A 21,095-nucleotide genomic window follows, 5' to 3' on the forward strand; every position below is an offset into this window, starting at 1 on the left:
TTGACTGGGCTACAGAAATGCATGACAGGCACCAAATTATGTATCATGTAAGCTGTGTGATACCTGATTTCTGTAGGGCAGGGCCTTTTCTACACTGGGACAATGATGCATGTAATTTAGGTGTTTATAAAGAAATTGTCTACAGCTGTACCAGTCTGACTTTACAGCTAATGGAGAGAAACAAGGAATACTGAAGGATGATTCACCTCATCCTAAGATAAGATGTCTAAGATAGGTGAAAAAAATTGCCCTCCAGCCATGGTATTCCTGTACAGTAATTATAAATGGAGCCTCAGGGAACTCAAGTTAAGTAGGGAAATCAAACAACAAGAACTGAGATGATTTCTACAACGGGTGTCCCAGTTTTTAGCATAATCTCCAGTTCTGAAAGGCTAGTCAATGAGCAGCCTTATTCTCATGGGAAGTTTCCCAGCCCCACAGAGCAGCAGTATTTTGTAGAAGTTGTGCTAAGTGGAGCAGCTCTCCTTTGTATCTGTTTTCACTTAAAGGTTTGATGATGACAAAGGTGCATGGGGGACTGGAAACTTGGAACTTGGAGGAAGGACAGTAGACTGAGGCTCACAAAGTCAGGAAATCCCTGCCCAAAACGAAACTTTCGAAAGCAGAACTGAGTTCACTTTTTTTCCCCAATCAGCTTCTGGCAATGTTCAGCGAGGGTGGAAGATAAAGTCTGTAACAGGCAAGTGCTACCTGACTTCTCAGGCTAGGAATTCCGTGGAACTTGGATTTTGTATAGGTCTTTTGCTAGCTCCAGCCACAGATGCAAGTATGGCCCATAAACACACAATCTGCTGATTCCTACCCAGCACTGATTTTCAATTGTCTCCAGAAACTTCAGCTCAGACACATCTGTGAACACACGGACTGGAATGTGATATGGCACTTAAACCTGAAGAGGAGCTAAGAAAATCCAGTAGTGTTTAAAATTGTCATATATTCAGAAAGCATGAGTCAGAACGCTCTCAAATTATCTTCTCAGACACGATACTGCTGCCACAGCCACATAATTCTCATCAGTGTGAACAGCAGTCAGGCACCTCCAAGGAGAGACGATCCTCCAGAGAAGAATAGAACAATGGGCATTTTAAAAGTGAAAATAATTTCCCAGACTCGTATCAGTTGTCAAATTTCAGTGCCATCTTAAAATATATAGTATTTAAAGTAACATGAAACAGCAGAAAGATTAGTTCCTGATGTCAGGAGAGAAGAGTTATTCCTGGCAGGGTTTAAGGGATCTACTGTATCACACGGAAACTTCTTCCAGCTAGCTAGGAATAAAATCACATACAGAAACTATGAGTTCAATCATGTAATGGACCCATATCAGAGGACAGCAGGAAATTCACATTTATGCTAAAACCACATGTAGTTGTTACCAATTATTCCAAGACCCCTGTGACACTGTATGACTATTACATATTTATCTTATGGCACTAAGAAGCACGATGGCCTCTCTCAGTAGGCGTGAGACATGACCTCAGCTTGAAAACCAGCCCTCTGGATAAGCGCTGCACTTGAGTAAGTGCTCAACATGAGCAGAGCCCAGGGTTTCAAGTGGTTACACTTACCCAGCACTGCATGCAAGCACTTTCGTGTATTAAGGGCTAACTCAACACATAAAGAGTTTTAGCAAAACCAAAGTCAACAAGTAGTAGCAGTGAGACAAAATGAATGAGAAGACACCCAACCACGCTTAACCATCACCTCCAAGAAGCTGGAAGAACATACAGATGCAATGGTTATGCTGTCAGCACAGAAGAAATTATTTGTCTGGTTAATTTGAGAGGAGACGGCAGTACCTTTGCAAGTCTTGCCCAAAGTGTCTGCCAGGGCCAGGAGCCACTTACTGGGCGGCTGCAGGAGAACCAGTCTGACGGGACCCTGGAGTCAGTGGAAAGAGGGGAAAAGAGAAACGCTGCAAGTGAATAGTGTTTTGAGACTGCAGTATTATTGGAAAACTATATCTTGCAACAGCAATATGATATATCCAGGCAGCAGCAATGGTTTGGAAAGGCTGGGGTAGCACGGCGCCAGTGTCTGCTGCCTTGGTAGATGTCAAGTTTGCGGTGGGACTTGAGCTAGGTAAGCTCCACCGACTGGGTCAGGAGCAGACCCAGAGTACAGTTACCGTAGCATGAGGCTTTTTTTCAAGAAACTGGGAAACAGGTCTAATTCTGGGAATCCTGATGAGAGTCTCAGCTTTGAAGACCAGGCCAAAATGGGACCCAGACCAAAAGTGCAGCCAAACTAAACCACCTGGCATGCATCTCGTTGTTCCTCCGCCGGCAGAAACCCCAATAACCCAGAGGCTCCGGCTGGAAACCCTCCCCGTCGCGTCCCGCGGCGAGCACGGCCGGTGCCGGACAGTGCCCCGGCCGAGGCGGGGGCCAGGCTGTCCCTGAGGGGCCGTGGTCAGTCAGGGCTCCAGCCTGGGAGCTCCAGGCCGCCGCGCCGGGGCCGGGGCCGGGGCCGCTGCGGCAATCCCCTGCCTCACGCAGGGCCGCGGCGCCGCCGCCCCGGTTGCCTCAGGGACGGCTCCCCCCGCCCGCCCGGAGGTGAGGACCCGCCGCTTCCCCGCCCGGCGCCGCCGGGAGGGACTTTCTCGTCGGCGCGGACAGGTGGGGCCGTTCCGCCGCCTCATCCCAACGCGGGAGCGCGGACACCCGGCCCGGAGCTTCCCGCCTCAGCGGCTGCCCCTCGCCGGGAGCAACAGGTCTGTGCCCGCTCCTCCCTCCGCTTGTGTGCGAGTGTGTCGGGCGAACAAAGGGGCTGAGCGCGGCCCCGCGCCCCTTCGCACAGCGGCCGCCCGGCCCCCTCCGCCAGCCCGGCCCCCGCGCTTCAGCCATTTGCGTCGCCTGGCATCGAACCGCCGCTCCCCCCCCACCCCGCCTCCCCGCTTCTCCTTCCCGGCTTCCCCCGCCAGCTCCCGCTCCGGTGGGCAAGGCGGCGGGGCCGCTGCGCTGCCGGCAGCGAGGCGGGAGCTTCCCCGGAGCGGCGCGGGGCTCGCCGGTCGTGGCCGAAAGGTAAGCCCCCGCCTGCCCGCCTTGACGGGGGGAGAGCGGAGAGGCAGCGCGGTGGTGGGCCGGGAGGGGGTCGGGCACGTCCCGGGGCCCGACCCCCCTCCCCTCTCGCCCGCCGCCGCGCTGCCTCTGGGAGGGTTAGTGCCGGTATCTGCCGATGGCTGAGGTAAAAACCGCGACGTGGAGCCACGGTAGCGGGCGGGGGGGGGGGCGAGCTGGGGCACCGTCACGTTTAATCGTGCTTTTCTCTTCCCTCAGTCACTCTTAATCCGCCTCCCCTGGCCAAGAGGGAGGCCGGGCATATCCCCTCATCCCTTCTCCATATGTCGCAGACGAGCCAAACCTGATGTTTGCGTATTTTTATTTTTTTCATCCCGCTGACCTATTAAAATTCTACGTGACTCTTTACACTAACGTTTAGGGATGTGTAACAGCAGCTGATTGCTTCCCGCTATAAATTCTTCATGGCGTGCATTCCCATCCTGCTAAAAGCACACACGAGTTGTGCAAGCCCTGGTTGTACACATGCGGGCACGATTTTGCAGGGTGGAAGGTGCCTGAAAAAAGTCCTACTGAATTTAATTTGTCCCAAGCTGCTAGGTTTTTATGTCTGGTCCTTTAAAACAGAAAAAAGCCATCTCCCAACCCCAAACTTACATGTAATGCAGAAAATTATAGTATTAAATCCTATAGCCAACTTTTTTTCACCCAGCAAGGAAAAATAAAATCCTCTAGAAATAATATTCTGTAAAGCTTTTCCACAGCTATTAAATCGAACAATAGAAAACTAGAACAAAAAGCTAGAAAAATCTAGGGCAATAAAAAATAGAATAGCAATAAATGGAACAATCCTTTTATATGATCAGAGAAGCTAAAGAGCTCCTCCATTTTTCAGAGGCTTAACTATCTGTCTCCCAAAAATAATGAAATGCAATGTTTATGGAAAATAATAATTAAATTGTCATTAGTATTGACAAAGCAATATTTGCTCCCTAGTTTAACTCTCTGGACCTTCCTGCCTGTTCTGCATTCTCCTCTTCCCAGGGCCTATCACACAGCATCTATTCACCCTTTAATTAGGACATCCAGTGCATGCCAGTGGGATCCTCCTGTCATCCAGTGCTAATGGCACTGTCTGGTGAGAACCCGCCAAAGAGCAGAGGACTGGTCGCTTGCCTGCCCCAGCTCCACCCCGCTCTGCAGGGACTTGCTTCTGGCAGTAGTGGCACTGAAGTCAATGGTGACACTCTTAGAAGGTGCAGTTTGAAGGACTGTGCCTTGATAACATCAAAAGGCTGAAATCCTTAATATCTTCCTTCCTTTCTTCTACAAATCCTTTGCTTGCATCACTTTTCAGTTTAACAAATAGTCCAAATAGGTGGACTGATTTGAAATGTCAATAAGAATTAGAGCACCGTTATTTGGCAGGAACATTCAATGAAAGCCATTAACTGGCTTTACTATAGTAAAGCAGGATTATAGTATTTGGGGCTGGCCTAGGTAATCGTAGAGACAGTGATGTGGTTAGATGACTGGGTCCAGATCCTACTTAACAGAGGTTTCAGCATCCTGTAGTATCCTGTTGCAAGAGGATATTAGGGGCAGCTGGCTGCTGAAGAGGGGTATAATACAACATGAAAGGAAATCCTGCAATTTCTTTTAAAGTAGATTTAAACTTTTTTTTTTTTTTTTTTTTTTTTTGGTGAGATCCTGTATGGATTTTGCAGTTTATTGAAATTCTGCAGCATTGCAGTTAGGAGGCCGTTTTTTTCCTGTGAACAGAAGCTGAGAAGTCACTTTATACCACTTCACATTCTTGAGAATACCCATTTAAAAAATGAGCTCATTGTGTGTGATCTCATTAGCCTTCTTGGGACATGACATTTTTATGTCTGCTGTTTTAGTTTTCAATAGAATTGTCATCATCGTTCTTTCTGCTTCATTTTTGGTCTCAGTGGTGTTTTTTCAGAGAACAAGCATGATTGGTTCCTTTCACTGAAGAAGAATTACTTTACAGCAGGTCAGGATTTGACAACCAGTTTAACCTGATCTATGAGCTGTCACTGAACGGGACAGGACCCTGCCCATTCCCTAGACTGGGTCATACATTCCTGCCCACTTCGTTGTGCCAGCACTTGTAACTGTGTGACAGTATGGTGACTGGATAGAGATTTTTGCCTTCCTCCTGCAGTTAATTAAGCAAACGCTCAGTTTACGTATGTAGATGTTGGCATTATGAGTGGGGCTAGTCCTGTGACCAGAGTATTTAAATCTGCATGTAACTCTCTGCAGGATTGGGACCATACATGCTGTGTTTTCCTTAGACAGTGTTGACAATTCTGTAGCCTTTTTCATGTCTTCATCCTAAAATGTTCCTTGGATGCTAACCGGCAGCTTTGGCTTTGAAAGAATTACAAGCCTGGGTCAGTATTGTACAAGGGTGATTGAGTGTTAATGCAAAAAAGAGTTGGCTAGGTCCTTTGTTCTGCACTGCACGTTTGGTACTTTCCAGTTTCTTATACCTCATCAGTGAGGATGGCAGAAATTCATGATCGGTTAAGTCAGTTTACTTAATGCAAAACAAGTTAGAAAAAAAATCCAGTAGTTCTACAGATTTTGCACTGTGTGTCAGAGGGAGAAGAAGGATGTGTCACATAAACGCTCTTCAGGTGCGATGTTTCATGAGCTGCCATTGCTGTGCCTCTGGCTAAAACAGACCGGTTGACAGCCTTTTTTAATTCACTCGGAAACACGCCAGGAACCACAACCTTTCCATACAAATCCACATAAATTGGACAAGCAGCTTCCATGCTGCTATGTTGTCTGTCACAACATGATTTGCATTAATTAATAGCACTGAAGTTATTTTACACGTACACATTCACAGATTAGCACAAGCTGTTTGTTGTTTTTCTGGATGCTGATTCCTTCAGGAGTATTTAAGGAGCAGAGTAAGATTTGCATGTGGATCTCTAACTGCTGGAATGCTCCTGGACTTTTGAATCATTTCAGACTGTCAGAGATCTACAATCATTTTTATTTTTTTTCTTGGAAGCGGTTCTGCTTTTTTTTCTCTCTTTCTCTTGTAAGTAGATAGGAAGAACAGGCCCTAAGCTCTAGGGATAAACTATTATTTCTGTGACCCGTATTTTAAAGTGTTAGACAGTAAGAACCAAAAGCCAACCCTTTGCTACAGGAATGGCATGTGAACAACAAATGTTCTGATTCCGTCAGTGAAAGACAAATCTCTTCATGGGAGAGCTCTCCTCTTATCCTGTAGCTTTCTTTCATCTCTCCTTTACTGCAACTCCCCCCATTGCCCTAGTTCAGAAAAGCTACCATACAAATCTGTATGTACAGTGTAGAAAATCCAAATGCTTGTGAAGTTAATGGGAATTTTCCCTCGACTATAAAGGGGATGGGATTTAAAGTGATGTCACACTCTGGCTTGATCAAAAAGCTCTGTGAAACTTAGGTGGAAGTTTCTCGCTGCAGGCTACTAGCACAAGCCTCGTTCTCTCCAAAGCCATAGAAGCGGGCAGTACACAGATACGTATTTCTTGTTTAACAACAACTGATAGTAGAGTCCTGAAGGAGCTGGGTTTTCACAGCAGATGCAGAAACAGTAAAGTAAATGTCATTTGAGTCTATTGCTTTGTGAGCTTTGGAGTTGGTCAGTGTCATGTGTCCCAAGTTTTACACTGTGATACAGGAAAAGGAGGGCAAAGACTGTTCATGTGCATTTTTATGATAAGATCCACTGCTGCTGCTTCTCATTGGTCAGGATGAGGTCTATACCATTCATTCTCTGTGACAGAAGACTTTCTGGTCTTTATGATGGGCAACAGAATTGCAAGGATCTATCAGATTTTTGGCCCAGTGTCTGCCTGGACTATACCCCTGCCAAGACATTTTGCAGCCTCACAGAGCAATAAATATTTCTATGGACACCCAAAATCAGGCAACTTTTCAGAGTACAGTGCCTGAAAAGACTCACTATCTGCTTTAAGGAGATGTTGATGTGTATCTAAAATCTCTCCCTAATCAGAAGCAATCAAGCCTTAGATTTATGTGTGCAATATCAAAATCTCAAAATGGTCGAGAACCACCAACCAGGACCCGTGAATCTGGGATTCTTCTCATACCTCCCAAATCATAACCATAAAACCAATCACTTCTCTGCCTCACATACTGATTTGAAGGTCTTAGTTCTTACTCCAGCTCCTGACTGTTCAGCTCTGTCCAGATTGCTACCTAATAAATGTGAGAACAGCACAATGACTGTTGCACGTGATGCAAATTTAACTGGATGCATTAACAAGCCTTTATCCCATAGCACTTGCAAAGGATATGTTTGATCATAGATTAGTCAGCCATACTACAGTCTTTCCTTCTCCCCTGTGTCAGGAAGTCCAAAACCAGATGGGACAGTCTCGAGGTATCTGTGGTCATCATCACCATTCACGATTGTGCTGCCAGTCTGTATGTCTCTTCAGAAAGAGCATGGATCATTTTGGGAAAACAGAATGCTGCCAAGACAGCAGATAGAAAAGCATAGAAGACAAAAAAGTTAAGTCCAAAGTGAAAAGGAGCATGTATATTTCTTCAAGGTATCCAGGATAATCCATTTGACACCTGATTTTCCATCAAGGTCACTGACCAAAACAGAGAAACCATACAGATGCAAGACAGATTATTTGAGCAGAACAATACTTTGACCTAATTCAGCCAGAAGTTATTGGCTTGGTAGAGGAGTAAAATTCTTTGGCCTGTTCTTGCATCAATAAGATTAGATAACCAGGCAGTCTTTTCTGTCCCTTAAATTCAGGCATCTTAACTGTTATGTATCTGCCCTGTTGAATGGAAAAAAAAAAAAAAGAAAAAAGTGAGATCTATTGAATTGCTTGCACTAAATTCTAAATGTAAAAGTTGAGTATAGTCAGAGAAGTCAGTGCAGCCAGAAAGCCTTTGCCTGAACACCCAGGCTCAGCATATGAAATTCACATTATAGTAAAAAATGTTGTGCATCCAGTGCAGAAAGTATCAGGCCATGGAAATAAGAGTATTTTAATAGAAACCTATTTTATTTCTGTCTCAGAATGGCCAGCAATTGTTACCTTCTAGTAACGTAAACAGCATGCATTACACTCAGTTTTCTGTTCTTCCCCTCTTCAGTTCCAGTGAGGGCATGGAATAGCCTCGTATTTTCTTAAGCCCTCAGTTACATAGTTGCTGTTAAATACATTCCCATTGCGTGGTGAAATCTGTGCAGACAGACTATTTCTGATAGTAAAGTCTTGCCACAAAAGTACCTATGACTCTAGCATGTGTTTCTCTCAGCAAAGGTGTTTTTCAATCCTAGCACAACCTGGGGTGGCTTGGATCTCCAGGCAGTGTACCTGAGCCCTGCCCCACCAAAGGTAATGGGAAGAAGGATGGAAAGTTCCCTTTCATCAGGCAACAGAATCCAGGATTCTTCTTTCTCTCCCCCAGTAACCTTTTTTATTGTTCCTGTGAAAAGTAATGCAGCTTTAGTTTGAAGGACAGTAACCCTCCTCTCACAGTCTTCATCATCTGGACACTCAGTTGGCATTTGGGGGTTTTAATCCTGTCAGACAAAGGAAGGAGCAGCAGCAAGTTTCCCATGGGGGCTGGTCAGAGCTGTAACCACTGTAGAGAAAGATGAAGTAGCAGCAAGAGTCAGTACTGCTATCTTTTAAAATAATATAGTTTTATTTTGGGGAGGATTCTTGGCTAAGGCACCCAAAGCAAGAACCCCTGATTGTACAGGTTAAGCACTTCATCACCATACTCCATTATTTTTCTACTGGCTAGCCCTTGGTAGCTCTTGTGTGCTGTTTTCTGAGGATTCCAATCAACAGGCACCTAACTGTACCCACATGATGTGTATGGGTACAGAACCTGTCCATATGTTCCAGATTCCATTCCAGGAGCTGGTTAGAAGTAGATCAGCAGTACTGTACAGCTCAGACACACAACATCTGTCTCTGCCCTTGCAGGAGAAATGGGAGGTGCATCCTACCCACAGATCAATTCCGTGTAGGAATACGGCCTCAGGCCTGCCCCATGTCTCTCCACCTTGACTTGCTTTCCATGAAATAATAAATAAAAGCAGTCAGACTCCCATGAGTCACCTAATAGTTATAGGCCAAACTCTACCGGCAGCACTTCTGCCATGGCAGAGAGAAGTCTGTGCAAGCTATTTCTTTGCCTTCTTTCAGATTAAGGCAGAAGGGGGGTTTTTTGCTATCTGATCTGGCTGGTTTAGGTCTTATATCTCTGTGGCATTGCTATCTGCCAGATAAAACTGCCCTCAAAGGCAGCCTTTACCATGTTTAGCATTGCAGCACATCTCTCCATCTTTGAATCCAGTTCAAAGTCTGTGTAAAGATAATGGCTGCAGAAGCCTGGAACTATTTTGTAAGTCTAACTAGATGTAGTATAATTTTTAGCTGTGGCTAGAATGACTGTAAACCTTAAGTTTGAAAAAGTATCTGGGCAAAATACATGATCTCCAAAAATTAGAAGAGTGCCATTCACCATGTATCTGAAGGACTGCTGCCCTTCTAAGCATCTCTTAATTCATCAAGAAATCCATGAACCTTTTCAGTCTTTAAAAGTGAGGCTGTTTTCTTTTAAGTACCTGATTTAGAGTTTGTCTGGGAAAATAAGTGTTTCCATTATTACCTCCTCTGTAAGTTTTCCTTTTACTTTCTTTTCCTAGGCATAAGTCTCGGAAGAATGGGACTTTATTGGTTTTCCTTTGAAGTCTATTGTTACTTCTCAAATTCTGTCTTTCTCGAGCACAATGGTGACACACTTTGGCAGATTTCTGGTTGTTTGAGCTATTTAATCTGTATGTCCTTTCAATAATGATATTAAAAGCAAAATCCAGTTTTATCTTAAGCAAGGAATTTAATTTGCTCCAAATACATTGGTTCTTCTTCTGTATTAAATGCAATACATAGCAGCTGTGTTGCAAGAATGCATTACCTTCATGGGGATCAATGCTCTTCTGGAATGCTAAACTAAGCCTGCCGCTTTTATTTTCAGAAATCTATCTGAAGGAATCTGCTCGTTTGTTTGACTTGGCTTCTCAGTGGATATTCTCCTTCTCCTTTATTAGTACGAATGTTGCCAAAGTGTTCTCAGAGACTTTGAACATGTTTGCAGTTATTTGTTTGTTGACAATACAGTTTAATGCTGAAAAGCATTTCTGCAATCAACATTACAGCAGTTAACCACACTAATGCTCAAATGAGGCTTTTAATCATCATAAGCTGATGCTTTGCTTGATGTCAGTACTCCTGGCGTATGGCACTTTCCAGAATTTAAGGTCAGAATGGATCACTAGATCAGCAAGTCTGCTCCTGTCAAATTTCATTCCCTCTGGACTCCCAAGTGCCTTCCAGCAAGGCACATGCTCCTGATCTCCTTCATCACATCAGAATAAGGGTCTTCCCATGTCAGATCAAATGTCTGCCCTAGCCCAGCATCCTGCCTCCCACATGGACCATAATCCAGTATTAAAAGAAGTGTGTAGCAGGCTAAAAATATGTATTTTGCCATGGGATACTACTTATCTTTGAATATTAATACTCTAACCATTTTCCAGATCAGGGTCTTCCTAAGGTGGACACAGTTTTAGTGTTTAGTATGTATTTTGTCACCTTCAACAGATTTCTCTTACTGAAGCCTGTTCTTCACTCTCCCCATCAATGCATGTAAACTTTCAGTATCCATAATATGCTGTGGTAGTCCTTTTTTTTTCCTTTTTTTTTTTTTTTTGTTCGCTCAGTAGTGTAAATATTTTGCTTTGTTTATGCTTCCACCTCTTGATTTGTTTAGGGCTTTCTCCACCAGTCTAAAAAGGCCATCAGTATGCAGAATTTTCATGTGCCTACACTTGGGCACAGTCATCAAGTCACAGAGCAAACATACCAAGCCCTGAAGAAGTGTTAGCACTGCATTTCTCAGGATGACTAAGGCTTGCTCTACCTGTTTTCCAAGCTACTAGCACAAGCCACCTTCTCCAAAGCCATGGAAGTATGGCTATGAGGTGGTGCCTAAGCTAGGCATCACCTTGTAGTTTGGAAGTTGGCTCAAGACTGGCGTATGCTGTGTGGAGACAGAATAAGCTTGTGTCTGGTTGCAGAGTGCTGTTGCAAGTCTCTCACTGAAGTGTTTTTCTATAGCTCTTAAATAATTTGGTACTTTTCTCTGTCCTCCCAGACTGTTAAGTACTACTTCAAAAAATGTAAAGCCTGGAACATCATCCATCCATCCATCCTGTTCCATTGCAAACCTACTAAAGCTGTAGATGAAAGGTAACCTTTTCCCTACTGTTCCCCTTATTTCCCAGTATACACATTCATGGACTGCATTCATTTTTTTCAGCTGTAGCACTATGCTGGTATGTTATGCACAGCTGTTCACTTAATGCAGTGTTAGCTGTGGCCAGGTATGATGACAGTAACCAAACTTCAGTTTATCACAGACACGATGACGTGCTCTCATCTTATATCTAGAACTGTAATTGTGAGGCCATGTCTAAAACTAGCAGCAATTCTCCAGAAAAAGTTTTGTTGCATTCAGTATGATATTGCCATGCCATTATCACCTGTAGTGCATTAGTGATGAAGACATCACATTAGCCCTGGAGTTTTACCTAAAGGTATTGTAATTACTCAAAACCTTGTTTCTGACCTTTTTTTTTTTGTTAGACTTTCTTTCTTCTAAGAGATATTGGAGAGAACCTGCACTTAACCTTTGCTAGTTCTTGCTTTTGTGGGAGTGTTATTTCCTTTTTGGTGTGAGAACTCCTCAGAGACACTGCTCCTCCCTAACTACTTCTGAAGAGTCTAAACTGGAAGGAACTCAGGAAGATACTTTCCTTTTTAGAGAATGTTTGTCTCTGTGGATATCACTTAAGAAATCTCTTGTCATGATGGTTGTTTAGAACTTGTATATTTATAGTCTATATTTGCTAGCTATAATATTGATTTCATCAGGCTTTTGATAATATTTTTATTATGAGTTACTTCCTCTCTCTCTTCCTCCCTGCCCAGACACACACACAGCCGTTTCTTCCTCTGAATTTCTGATGAGGAAGTGCTGCCCACGTTTCTTGTGTGGGCTGTAATCATAAGCTGCATTTCTTACATGTTTATTTTTCTTCATGGTTGTATGAAAATTTTGCATTTATGAGATAAAAACATTCATACCTCCATTACATGTTGTGAGAAAATTACAGCTCTTTGAGAGGTCACAAGGAAGCTGCATAGGCAACTTGAGTGTGGATGCTATACTCTGAAGACGTACATCCAGTAGGTAGGGCAAGAGACAAGGATTGTATTGTAACTCCAGTTTTGAGCACTCCTAATTTTAAAAAAGGGAGAGAAAAAATTTATTCTTCCTGGAATTTTTCTTGAGGTGGGACATTGAAAGATGATTCTTTTTTCTTACAAGCAGGAGGTTAATCAAGCGGCTAAGATCTAGAGTTTAAATCTATAATAGGATGCAAGAATGCAAGTGCTGCAAGCCCTGTCAGAGAAATGGCACCTCTATGCTCCAGACAGTTTCTCCAGCTAAGAAGAGACCGTTTTTTTCCCCAGAAATTTCACAGATCTGCTCAATGGGTAGGAGTGTAACAGACCATGTTTATAAATATGCAAACCTCTCTACACTTGACTCTACCCTTCAGAAGATTTTGCCTTCTGGGCTGAGCTGGATGTCTTCACATGGGCCAGTTTTACTTTTAGCCGTCATCTTTTAGTTTTTAAAATAAATACAAGGCATGTTTTCTCTCCTTTGATGATCCTGCCTCTTTGGACTCCTTAATCATCTCAATCAGATGACGCTCCTATCCTGAGGGAATTCTCTACTGGGGTAAAATTTGGCAGTACAAGTTTTTACAAAAGCATTTCCTGGACTAAGGTGGAGCAGAATGACATTCTGTCAGTTCTGAACTGCTGTAGTGTCTCTTGGGGAGGATAGCCTGCTTATGTAAATCAGAGTTGCTTATGATAGGCAAAGCACTGCTTTTATTTACCCTGGGACTGAGTCAGAGCAGCTTCCATTTGTGAACGGGAGAGCAGTAACCCAATTCCTCCCACATGTGCATATTCCCCCGAGAAAGTAGGTCTTGCTAGAGGACAGGGTTTGGGTCAAAGGTTATTAGCACTGCAAAAAAATTAGAGAGAAAACAATGAAAAACAAGCATTTAATTGGATTTTATCAGAAGAAGTGCCAAATGAATACAGTGCCAGGAAACTTTACCTGCAGGTCTTCATTACAGTTCATCTGTCAGAAAAAGCTGCGCCTTCTTATCTGTGCTGTTACTTGAGCAATGTCTCACAGCATCTGAGGTTGGGGGCACACATCCAGGATATTGTAAGTGTGTCATTGCCAAGTCTGTAAATACAGTTCATGTTTGTTGGCAGTTTCTCTGTCCATTAACATTACATCATCCCTAGACCAAACCCATGATAATGAAAAGTTTCAGTCCAAGTAATTCAGCTTCTGAGTTAAAAGTCCCCAGTATAAAAGGTGACATCCGTCCACAAATGCAATGTACTTTAAACAGCTTGCTTCCTTTTCCAGTACCTATCCTGTTCACAGATTTTGAAAAAAGTGCTAAAACCAAGTCTGTTTTAAGCCGAACGAGATTTCTAGTAGCTCAGATCCTTTTGAATCAGCACAGCTATCAAGTATCTTCTGCGATCTGTAATTTTTGAATCTTCTGTGTCACCAGAACAGCAGTGCAACTCTTTGATCACTGTAGATAAGAAAAGAATGAAGGAGTTTGGTATTGTATTTCCATCAGCCCCTTTCAGCTTCTTCCTGTTTTATACTAAATCCATGACCTTTTAACTCAGATTGGTTGTGTTGCTCAATAGTGGGAAAGTTCCAGAGCTTCTCTGAATTGTTTTTTCAGCTTCATCTTTCTGTAATTCCTATATTTTGTTTTCAGCTAGACAGAGGTGCTGAGACTGCTGGAGCAGTCATTGCTCTGTCATTGACAGTCCTCCAAAACCTCTTTTAGCTTTTCTAAGTCTTCAGCTTCCCTGCAGAGTTCCTTGTTGCCTAAATTGCGTGGGATACTTTGACTCAAGTCTTCCTCATGCTCAGCATAAATTTCAACATATTCTTGCTAGTTAACTTTAAATATACCAGAAGATAATTTTCTTCAGAATTCTGCTGCTTGCCATTAGCAAGCTGGATGTTAACAGAGGTGGTTTTGTTAGGACTATGGTGGGTGGCAGTTTCTTTCTCAATAACATTTCAGTGTCAAGTTAAACTTCTAAGACAAGCGGATACCTGAATATGGGAAAAGTTATGATTACTGTGCTTGAGGAGGATCTCAGCCTTTTTATTTTCATTAGCAGAGAAAGTTGAAAAGATTACTTTTTCTGGATGCTGTTTTTAACAACGTTGAATACTCTAATTGCTGCTTTTCCTTCAAGACATGATGCAGGAAATACATTTCACCATACAAAATATTATTGGTATTACAGTTACTGTTTTTGACTTCTCACATTTAGTCACCCACACTTTTTATTTTTGGTAGCATTCTCTTTCATTCTTCCTTTATAGTTTCACTTGCAAATTAAGCAGTAGACTGGGAGCTTGATAATATCTGAAGCTACTCATTCATCCTTGTAGAAGGGGAACATACATAGAAGTTAGGAGAAGTGGTCTCAGAACTGGGGTGTGTCTGGATCCAGGAAAGATCATAATAGTGAGAGCAATGGGGGAAAGTGTATTAGCACCCTTTTAATGTTCATGATTGAGGAGATCAAGCTATCCAGAACTCTAGCAAGATAAGGGTTGAATATCAGGGCACTCGGCCCAGGAAAGAGCAGAGGAGACACAAAAGTTTTCAATTACTTACGTATGTTACAAGTGGTACACTGGTAGCATTTTCCTTAGTATAACAGTACATCAGAGTTTAACATTCTAGGTGTTTTTCTAACCATTTCCATTTGACCTTTGTCATTTTGCCAGTGTCAGTTACAGTAACTGCTCTCGAACACAGCTGATCGTCAGGGCTCTGGAAGGCCTGGAGAGAAAGTAGATTAATCTCCATGTCTACAACATAAGAAATCAGAATAAAAAATGGTGACATAGTGAATTCAGTGCTGTGAAGACTCACTGAAAAACAAAATCCCATTGACAGGGATGCTGCCCAGTTTAAGTTATTAATGAATCGATATATTTTCCACAGACACACTGAGTGTACACAGAGATCACTGCATTTTGCCTCGTCTAGTTAAAGCTGCAGAAAAGCCAGTAAAGCCTAACCTGCCGAGTTTGAGTCTGGACCTCACGAAATTTGCCACTAAGGCTATCCAAAGTTCATAAAATCTCACAGAAAGTTCCTTAGTGCCAGATTTTTAAACACCCAGATGAGCGATACAGAGTTTGTGAAATCCATTCTAGTAAGGAGTTTTCGCATGCTGTTGAAACCTTGTTTTGGCTCAAAGACTCAAATATCCAGAAGTCAAACCTCAGTATTGATTTATTGTCTAACTGAAAGTGATCAAATGTAGTAGCAAGTCCTTCACAGGGCAAGTACACAAAATAAAAACCCATACGAAAATACTGATACTATCCAGTGAAGTTTGCTTGTGCAGCTATGGGCTTCTAGGTTTCATGTCTGTGTCAGGAGTTTCCAGACAATTTCACCTACTAATTACGCTTTTATTAAAAAAAAAAATCAAAAAGTTAGATTTTCCTATTATTAATTTAATAGGGTAAATAAATCATCTCTGCTGAAAGGAGGTCATAACATGTTTTACATAGAAATGAGTGTTCTTTGAGGACTGTGAAAAACCTGCCAACAGGGATTTAAAGGAAATTAATAACCTCCTTAAAAAATGGAATCAGAGCTACAGATACTTATTAAATGAATTTAAGTATGTTTGGACAATTTTCGTGCATCATTCATCAAAACTTAAACTGAGCCTGGGAAATTCATAAACAAACATAAGGCAAGCAAACAACACTTTGTTAAATTCTAAAAACTACATTTGTGGAATGAAGATACAGCTGGGTGGTGATTGTGCTGACAGGGACTAACCTAGTTACAGCCATGCCCTGTAGCCTGCCATTTTCCCAGAGAGACTTCATGTTCTAAGTATCTATTGTGATTTTTGATTGCTTTTACTTTTTATTAACAGTTATTAACAGAAGCTGTAAATCTTTCAGACATGAACCAGTCCCTATGAATCCTGTTTTACATCTCGCTAATGCGTTACAGCTACATATGCTGTTACATACATGTCAGATTGCTTTTGTCATAACAACCAAAAAATATATCCTTTGATGTGTTTTGTAAACCATTAGAATCTATTAGCATACTTCTGGTCACTTTAAGATACTATAGATATCCTGTTAAAGGAAACATAACTCTAATAGTCCCAAACTTCTGAGCGAACAGAGAACATACAGATTTTAAAACTAATAAACTTTTTACACTTTCTTTTAAACAGGGGGAATGCCTCTGAGGAGCGGTGATATGAAGAAGCCTTTGTGAAGGTCATGTAAAGGAAAACTTGGCTAGTGGGGAATCTCCTTCCAGAGTAGATTGCAGCCACTACCTTCCACTGATATAGTTGCACAAGGTGAATAAATTACGGTAGTTCTCCCAAGTATCTGCCTTTAAAGGATGTTTTTCCTCATTGCCCAGCAGCGCGCAGGGACCATTTGTCATGAAAAGGACGCAGTGCCTGGAAACTGCTTACAAATTTTGCATAGCATCAGAAAAACCAGAACTGCTTTTCAGGCGCACTGGGGAGATGCTCCACCAGAAAGGGGTCGGGTTTTCGGGGGGTAAGCTAGTGCAGTTAGCCCCGGGCAGCGGGAGGCGGCGGAGCCGCGGGATGGATCCTCCGGGGGAAGAAGCGCGGGCTTAGCCCCGGAAACCGGCGACAGCCCCGTCTGCGACAGCGGCGGCTCCGGCTAAGCCGGGAGGGAGGTGGGGGGGTGGCGGCAGCGGGGAGCGGGGCCGGGCCGCGGGAAGCTGAGCGCTCTGCCGTCTCCCCGCAGGTGATGGCCGCGCCGCGGCGGCCGAGAGCCCTCCGCACGGGCGCGGCGCGGCGGCGGCGGAGCTAGCGCGGCTCCATGGAGGGCAGCGGCGCGGCGGGGGAGGAGGAGAGCGGGGCCGGGCAGGCCGGGCAGGACGCCCCGCCGCCGCCGCCGCCGCCCACCCCGGCCGCCCCCTGCGGCTTCAGCTCCTCCCTCTGCTTCAGCGCCGCCGCCGCCGAGCCGCAGCCGCCCGCTGCCGGCGGCCGGGTGGTGGAGAGCCAGTGGGAGATCAACAACGCCGCCTGCCAGCCGGGGGAGGAGGAAGAGGAGGCGGTGGGGACGCGGGACCGGCCGGCGGAGGAGCCCGACCTGGTGATCGAGGTGTCGGGGCGTCGCATCCGGGCGCACAAGTCGGTGCTGGCGGCCAAGAGCGACTACTTTCGCGCCCGCGCTTCACGGGACGTCCTGCGGGTGAAGGGGGTGAGCTACGGGGCGCTGCGGCTCCTCATCGACTACGTCTACACGGCCCGCATGGGCGAGGTGCGGCACGACAACCTGGCCGAGGTGGTGAGCGGCGCCCGCGTCCTCCAGATGCCTTGTGCCTTGCACTGTGCCGCCGAGGCCATGCGCGCCCAGCTCCGCCTCGACAACTGCTACCAGCTCCTCTGCCTGGCCAAGAAGCAGCGGCTGGCGGAGCTGCGGGAGGCCGCCTACCGCTTCATGAGCGACCACTACCTGGAGGTGCTGCGGGAGCCCAGCGTCTACGGCCGCCTCAGTGGCACCGAGCGGGACCTCATCCTGCAGCGGCGCATGGAGGCAGGCCGGCCCTGCTTGCTGGTGGCTGAGGTCAGCGATGCCTTTGAGCGGCCGGGTGGCGGCAGCCGGCCACAGAGCCGGGAGAGCAGCCGGCCGCAGAGCCCCTCCTCCGTGGTGTCGCTGGAGGAGAGCGGCTCCCTCGTCCACTGCTACCAGGAGGGCAGCGGTGAGTGGAGGGTGCTGACGCGCCTGCCCGAGGAGGCCAATGCCAAGGGCTGTGCCATGTGCGTCCTCCACAACTACCTCTTCCTAGCAGGGGGTATCGTGGCGGGGCCGGCGGGCAGCGAGCCCCGAGCCCGCCTTTCTGACAAGGTCTTCTGCTACAATCCCCTCACTGACGCCTGGAGCCAGGTGCGGCCGCTGGCTCAGCCCCGCTCACAGCTCAAGCTGCTGGCCCTGGACGGTTACCTCTACGCTGTGGGGGGTGAGTGCCTCTTCACTGTGGAGAGGTATGACCCGCGGGCTGACCGCTGGAGCCCCGTGGCACCCCTGCCCAAGGGTGCCTTCGCTGTGGCTCATGAGGCCACCACCTGCAACGGGGAGATCTATGTGTCGGGAGGCTCCCTCTTCTACCGCCTGCTCAAGTACGACCCCAAGCGTGACGAGTGGCAGGAGTGCCCTTACAACAGCAGCCGCCGGCGCTCTGCTGACATGGTGGCCTTCAAGAGCTTCATCTACCGGTTCGACGTGAGCAGCGGCCGCGGTGGGGAGCAGGGCCCAGGTGGCGGGACTGGTGGTGGAGTCGAAGTTTTCCGGTACAACACAGTGGCCAAGCGCTGGAGCCAGTGTGCCAGCCTGCGGCCCAGCGGCGGCCCCATCCAGCCCTTCCGTTGCGCTCCCTTGGGCAACACCATCTACTGTGTCAACCGGACCGGCACCCTCCGCTTCAGCCTAGCCCAGGACGGGGAGGTGGAAGCGGATGGCGGGCTCAAGGGCACCTTTGACGGAGAGCTTCTTAAAGCTCCCTTGGATGCCAAGGGTGTCCTCCTACCCTTTGTGCTCACCCTCCCCGAGAGGCTGGACAAAGCAGGGGACCAGGAGGGCTCCCTCCCTCTGTGAAGTGGCCAGCCTGCCTCTGGCTTCCTGAGTGGGGAGCTGGGTTGCAGATGCGGGGGACCCACAAACTCCCCCCTGCAGAGGGGACCCCCTCTAGCATGTCTGCAGAGAGAAGGGGTTCCCCCTTTCCTCCTCTGCTCCCAGAATGTTGAGCTGGTGTCACTTGATTGTAACTTGGTTGTCACTCTTGTGTTTGCTGTGCTTTGTGTGAAAAGCCAAGCACATGAAAGGAAAAGCTGCTATAAAGGATAATCTCTGGATTATGTTTGTGCCAATTCCCAATCTGAGAAAAACTTTTTTACACCTGGATTTATAAAAAATTCCTGACAACAGTGTCATAATGGATGTTACTGTTAGTGTTGGTCGTGTGTTTACACGTAGTTGCAGTCTGGGCTGGAGCCTTTTCTGCCGTTTGTTTTCTTTCTCTCCGGGATGATACCCAGAGATAAACACTGCTGGCAACGTAGCTGCATTTGTTTTTAAGTTAAACCAACTATTTCCTGTGTTAGAAAAGTATAGAAAGAACATGTCCATCACAGCCTTTCATTTCTGGTGCAATAGATGGTTTAAGGAAGACGTGGCACTGTGTGGTCCCAGGAATTTCAACCACAAATGATTTAACAGATACCAGACTTAAAGTTTTAAGTAACACAAATGTGTGCCGCATGTTTGTATTTGGAATAAAAAAAAAAAAAAGGCAAGTTATCTTTTTAAAATGTGGCATATTATAGCAGATATGAAATGTTGATACATTCTTTATTTGAAAAAGGCAATGATTTCTGTATAAAACAGATACCATTTTATTACCTTTTTTATCAGAGATTTTAAGTTATAACAAAAATGAACTGAAGCTGTTCAGACTGCAACCGACTGACATGACCATGTATGCCATTAGAGTTGGGGGAAATATTTTGTACTTCAGCTGCTCTTTAATTAACTGCAGGTCAAGGAAGATTAACTTAAACCAAATGTAAATTCTTTGAAACTGCACACAGCTTAAATGTTTCACTGTATGTTCAGTATCCTGTGGCAAGAAGCTTTTCCAACTTAGTGCAAGACCATCAAAGAAGGACATGGAAAATAGGAATGTGCTACACATGTTGATTATATTGTGCACTAGCGTGATGTTATTCCTTTATCTTTTGATTGAGAGACTGCTTTATTTATTTCGATCTAATGATTGCTGTAATCAGTAAGGCCTTGTTAATTGCAGTACCTGCTGATGGTGTACTCTGTCATTGGGATTCTGAACTGCCTGAGAGTGCTGTTTGTGGAGCAGCATCCTAACAAGACAAAACCACACAAGGATTCTTTCTGCCTGTGGAAAGTTGGAGCATACTTTTTGTCATGTTACTCAGAACTGGAAAAGTGTAAACCATACAACTGTGTAAAATACGCAGACAGACTGTATTAAAAAGGGCACATGCGTTTTATTTTATACATTTTATATAAAAAATCAATAGCCAAGGCAAATGTTTTAGCTTTATGGTAAATCGCTGAGAAACCTTTTCTGAAAAAAAGAGAAACAGTGGTTTTGCTATTGATAATTCAGCCTGGAACTGTCATGGACCGTGGAAGGGAATTGTTTATACTCAGAGCTCTAGCATAGATTCATTTTAGAAAGACATAGGGATCTTACATCAAAGAAAGCGGATCTTTTTATGTTTTATTAAGGTATTTCTGTTAAATAGGACATTAGCATTCTTACACATTATCGCTAGTTCCAAAGGAAGGCAGCAGGCTCTGTCCTAAGACACCATCTTCACAGAATAGAATAGTGAAGTTTATAGATACTTCTTTGCTTTGCTTTCATGGCTTTTTTTTTTCCTTTTCTCCATCTGTCTTGCACACGGTTTTCATGCAGCTGATCTGTTTAACCATCCTGTAGAAAACAGTGGACCATTTCTAAAAGTTCTTAGCCAAGTGAGCCTATTCCCTAGTGAGCTAATTAAAGCATCAGCCAGGTAGGAACTGCAGGTCTGCAGAGTGTGACACTTATTTTAGCCTCAGTACAGGTAGGTGCAGTGAAATTTAATACCACAGCTGGCATATTCATTAGCAATTCACAAAGAAATTGATTTTTTTTACCGAATGATGGACTTAACTCTCAGACAAGAATCCTTGGAAATGTTG

General features: G+C 45.0%; 1 protein-coding gene across 4 annotated transcripts; it reads left to right on the forward strand.

The window, feature by feature from the left end:
- The first annotated feature begins 2,448 nt into the window (after positions 1-2,448).
- On the forward strand, positions 2,449-19,685 carry KBTBD11 (kelch repeat and BTB domain containing 11). 4 transcript variants are annotated; one of them, XM_074895729.1, is made up of 4 exons: positions 2,449-2,734; positions 11,295-11,389; positions 16,556-16,687; positions 17,112-19,685. In XM_074895729.1, exon 4 carries the CDS (start codon positions 17,187-17,189, stop codon positions 18,963-18,965), a length of 1,779 nt encoding a protein of 592 aa, XP_074751830.1. In that variant the 5' UTR covers positions 2,449-2,734; positions 11,295-11,389; positions 16,556-16,687; positions 17,112-17,186; the 3' UTR covers positions 18,966-19,685. The 4 variants fall into 4 exon arrangements, with proteins under 4 accessions (XP_074751830.1, XP_074751831.1, XP_074751828.1 ...); XM_074895727.1 differs by lacking the exon at positions 2,449-2,734 and adding an exon at positions 2,755-3,044; XM_074895730.1 differs by lacking the exon at positions 11,295-11,389.
- Positions 19,686-21,095: the final 1,410 nt, after the last annotated feature.

Source organism: Athene noctua, chromosome 1, assembly GCF_965140245.1.
Source record: "Athene noctua chromosome 1, bAthNoc1.hap1.1, whole genome shotgun sequence".
Classification (NCBI taxonomy): Eukaryota; Metazoa; Chordata; class Aves; order Strigiformes; family Strigidae; genus Athene; species Athene noctua.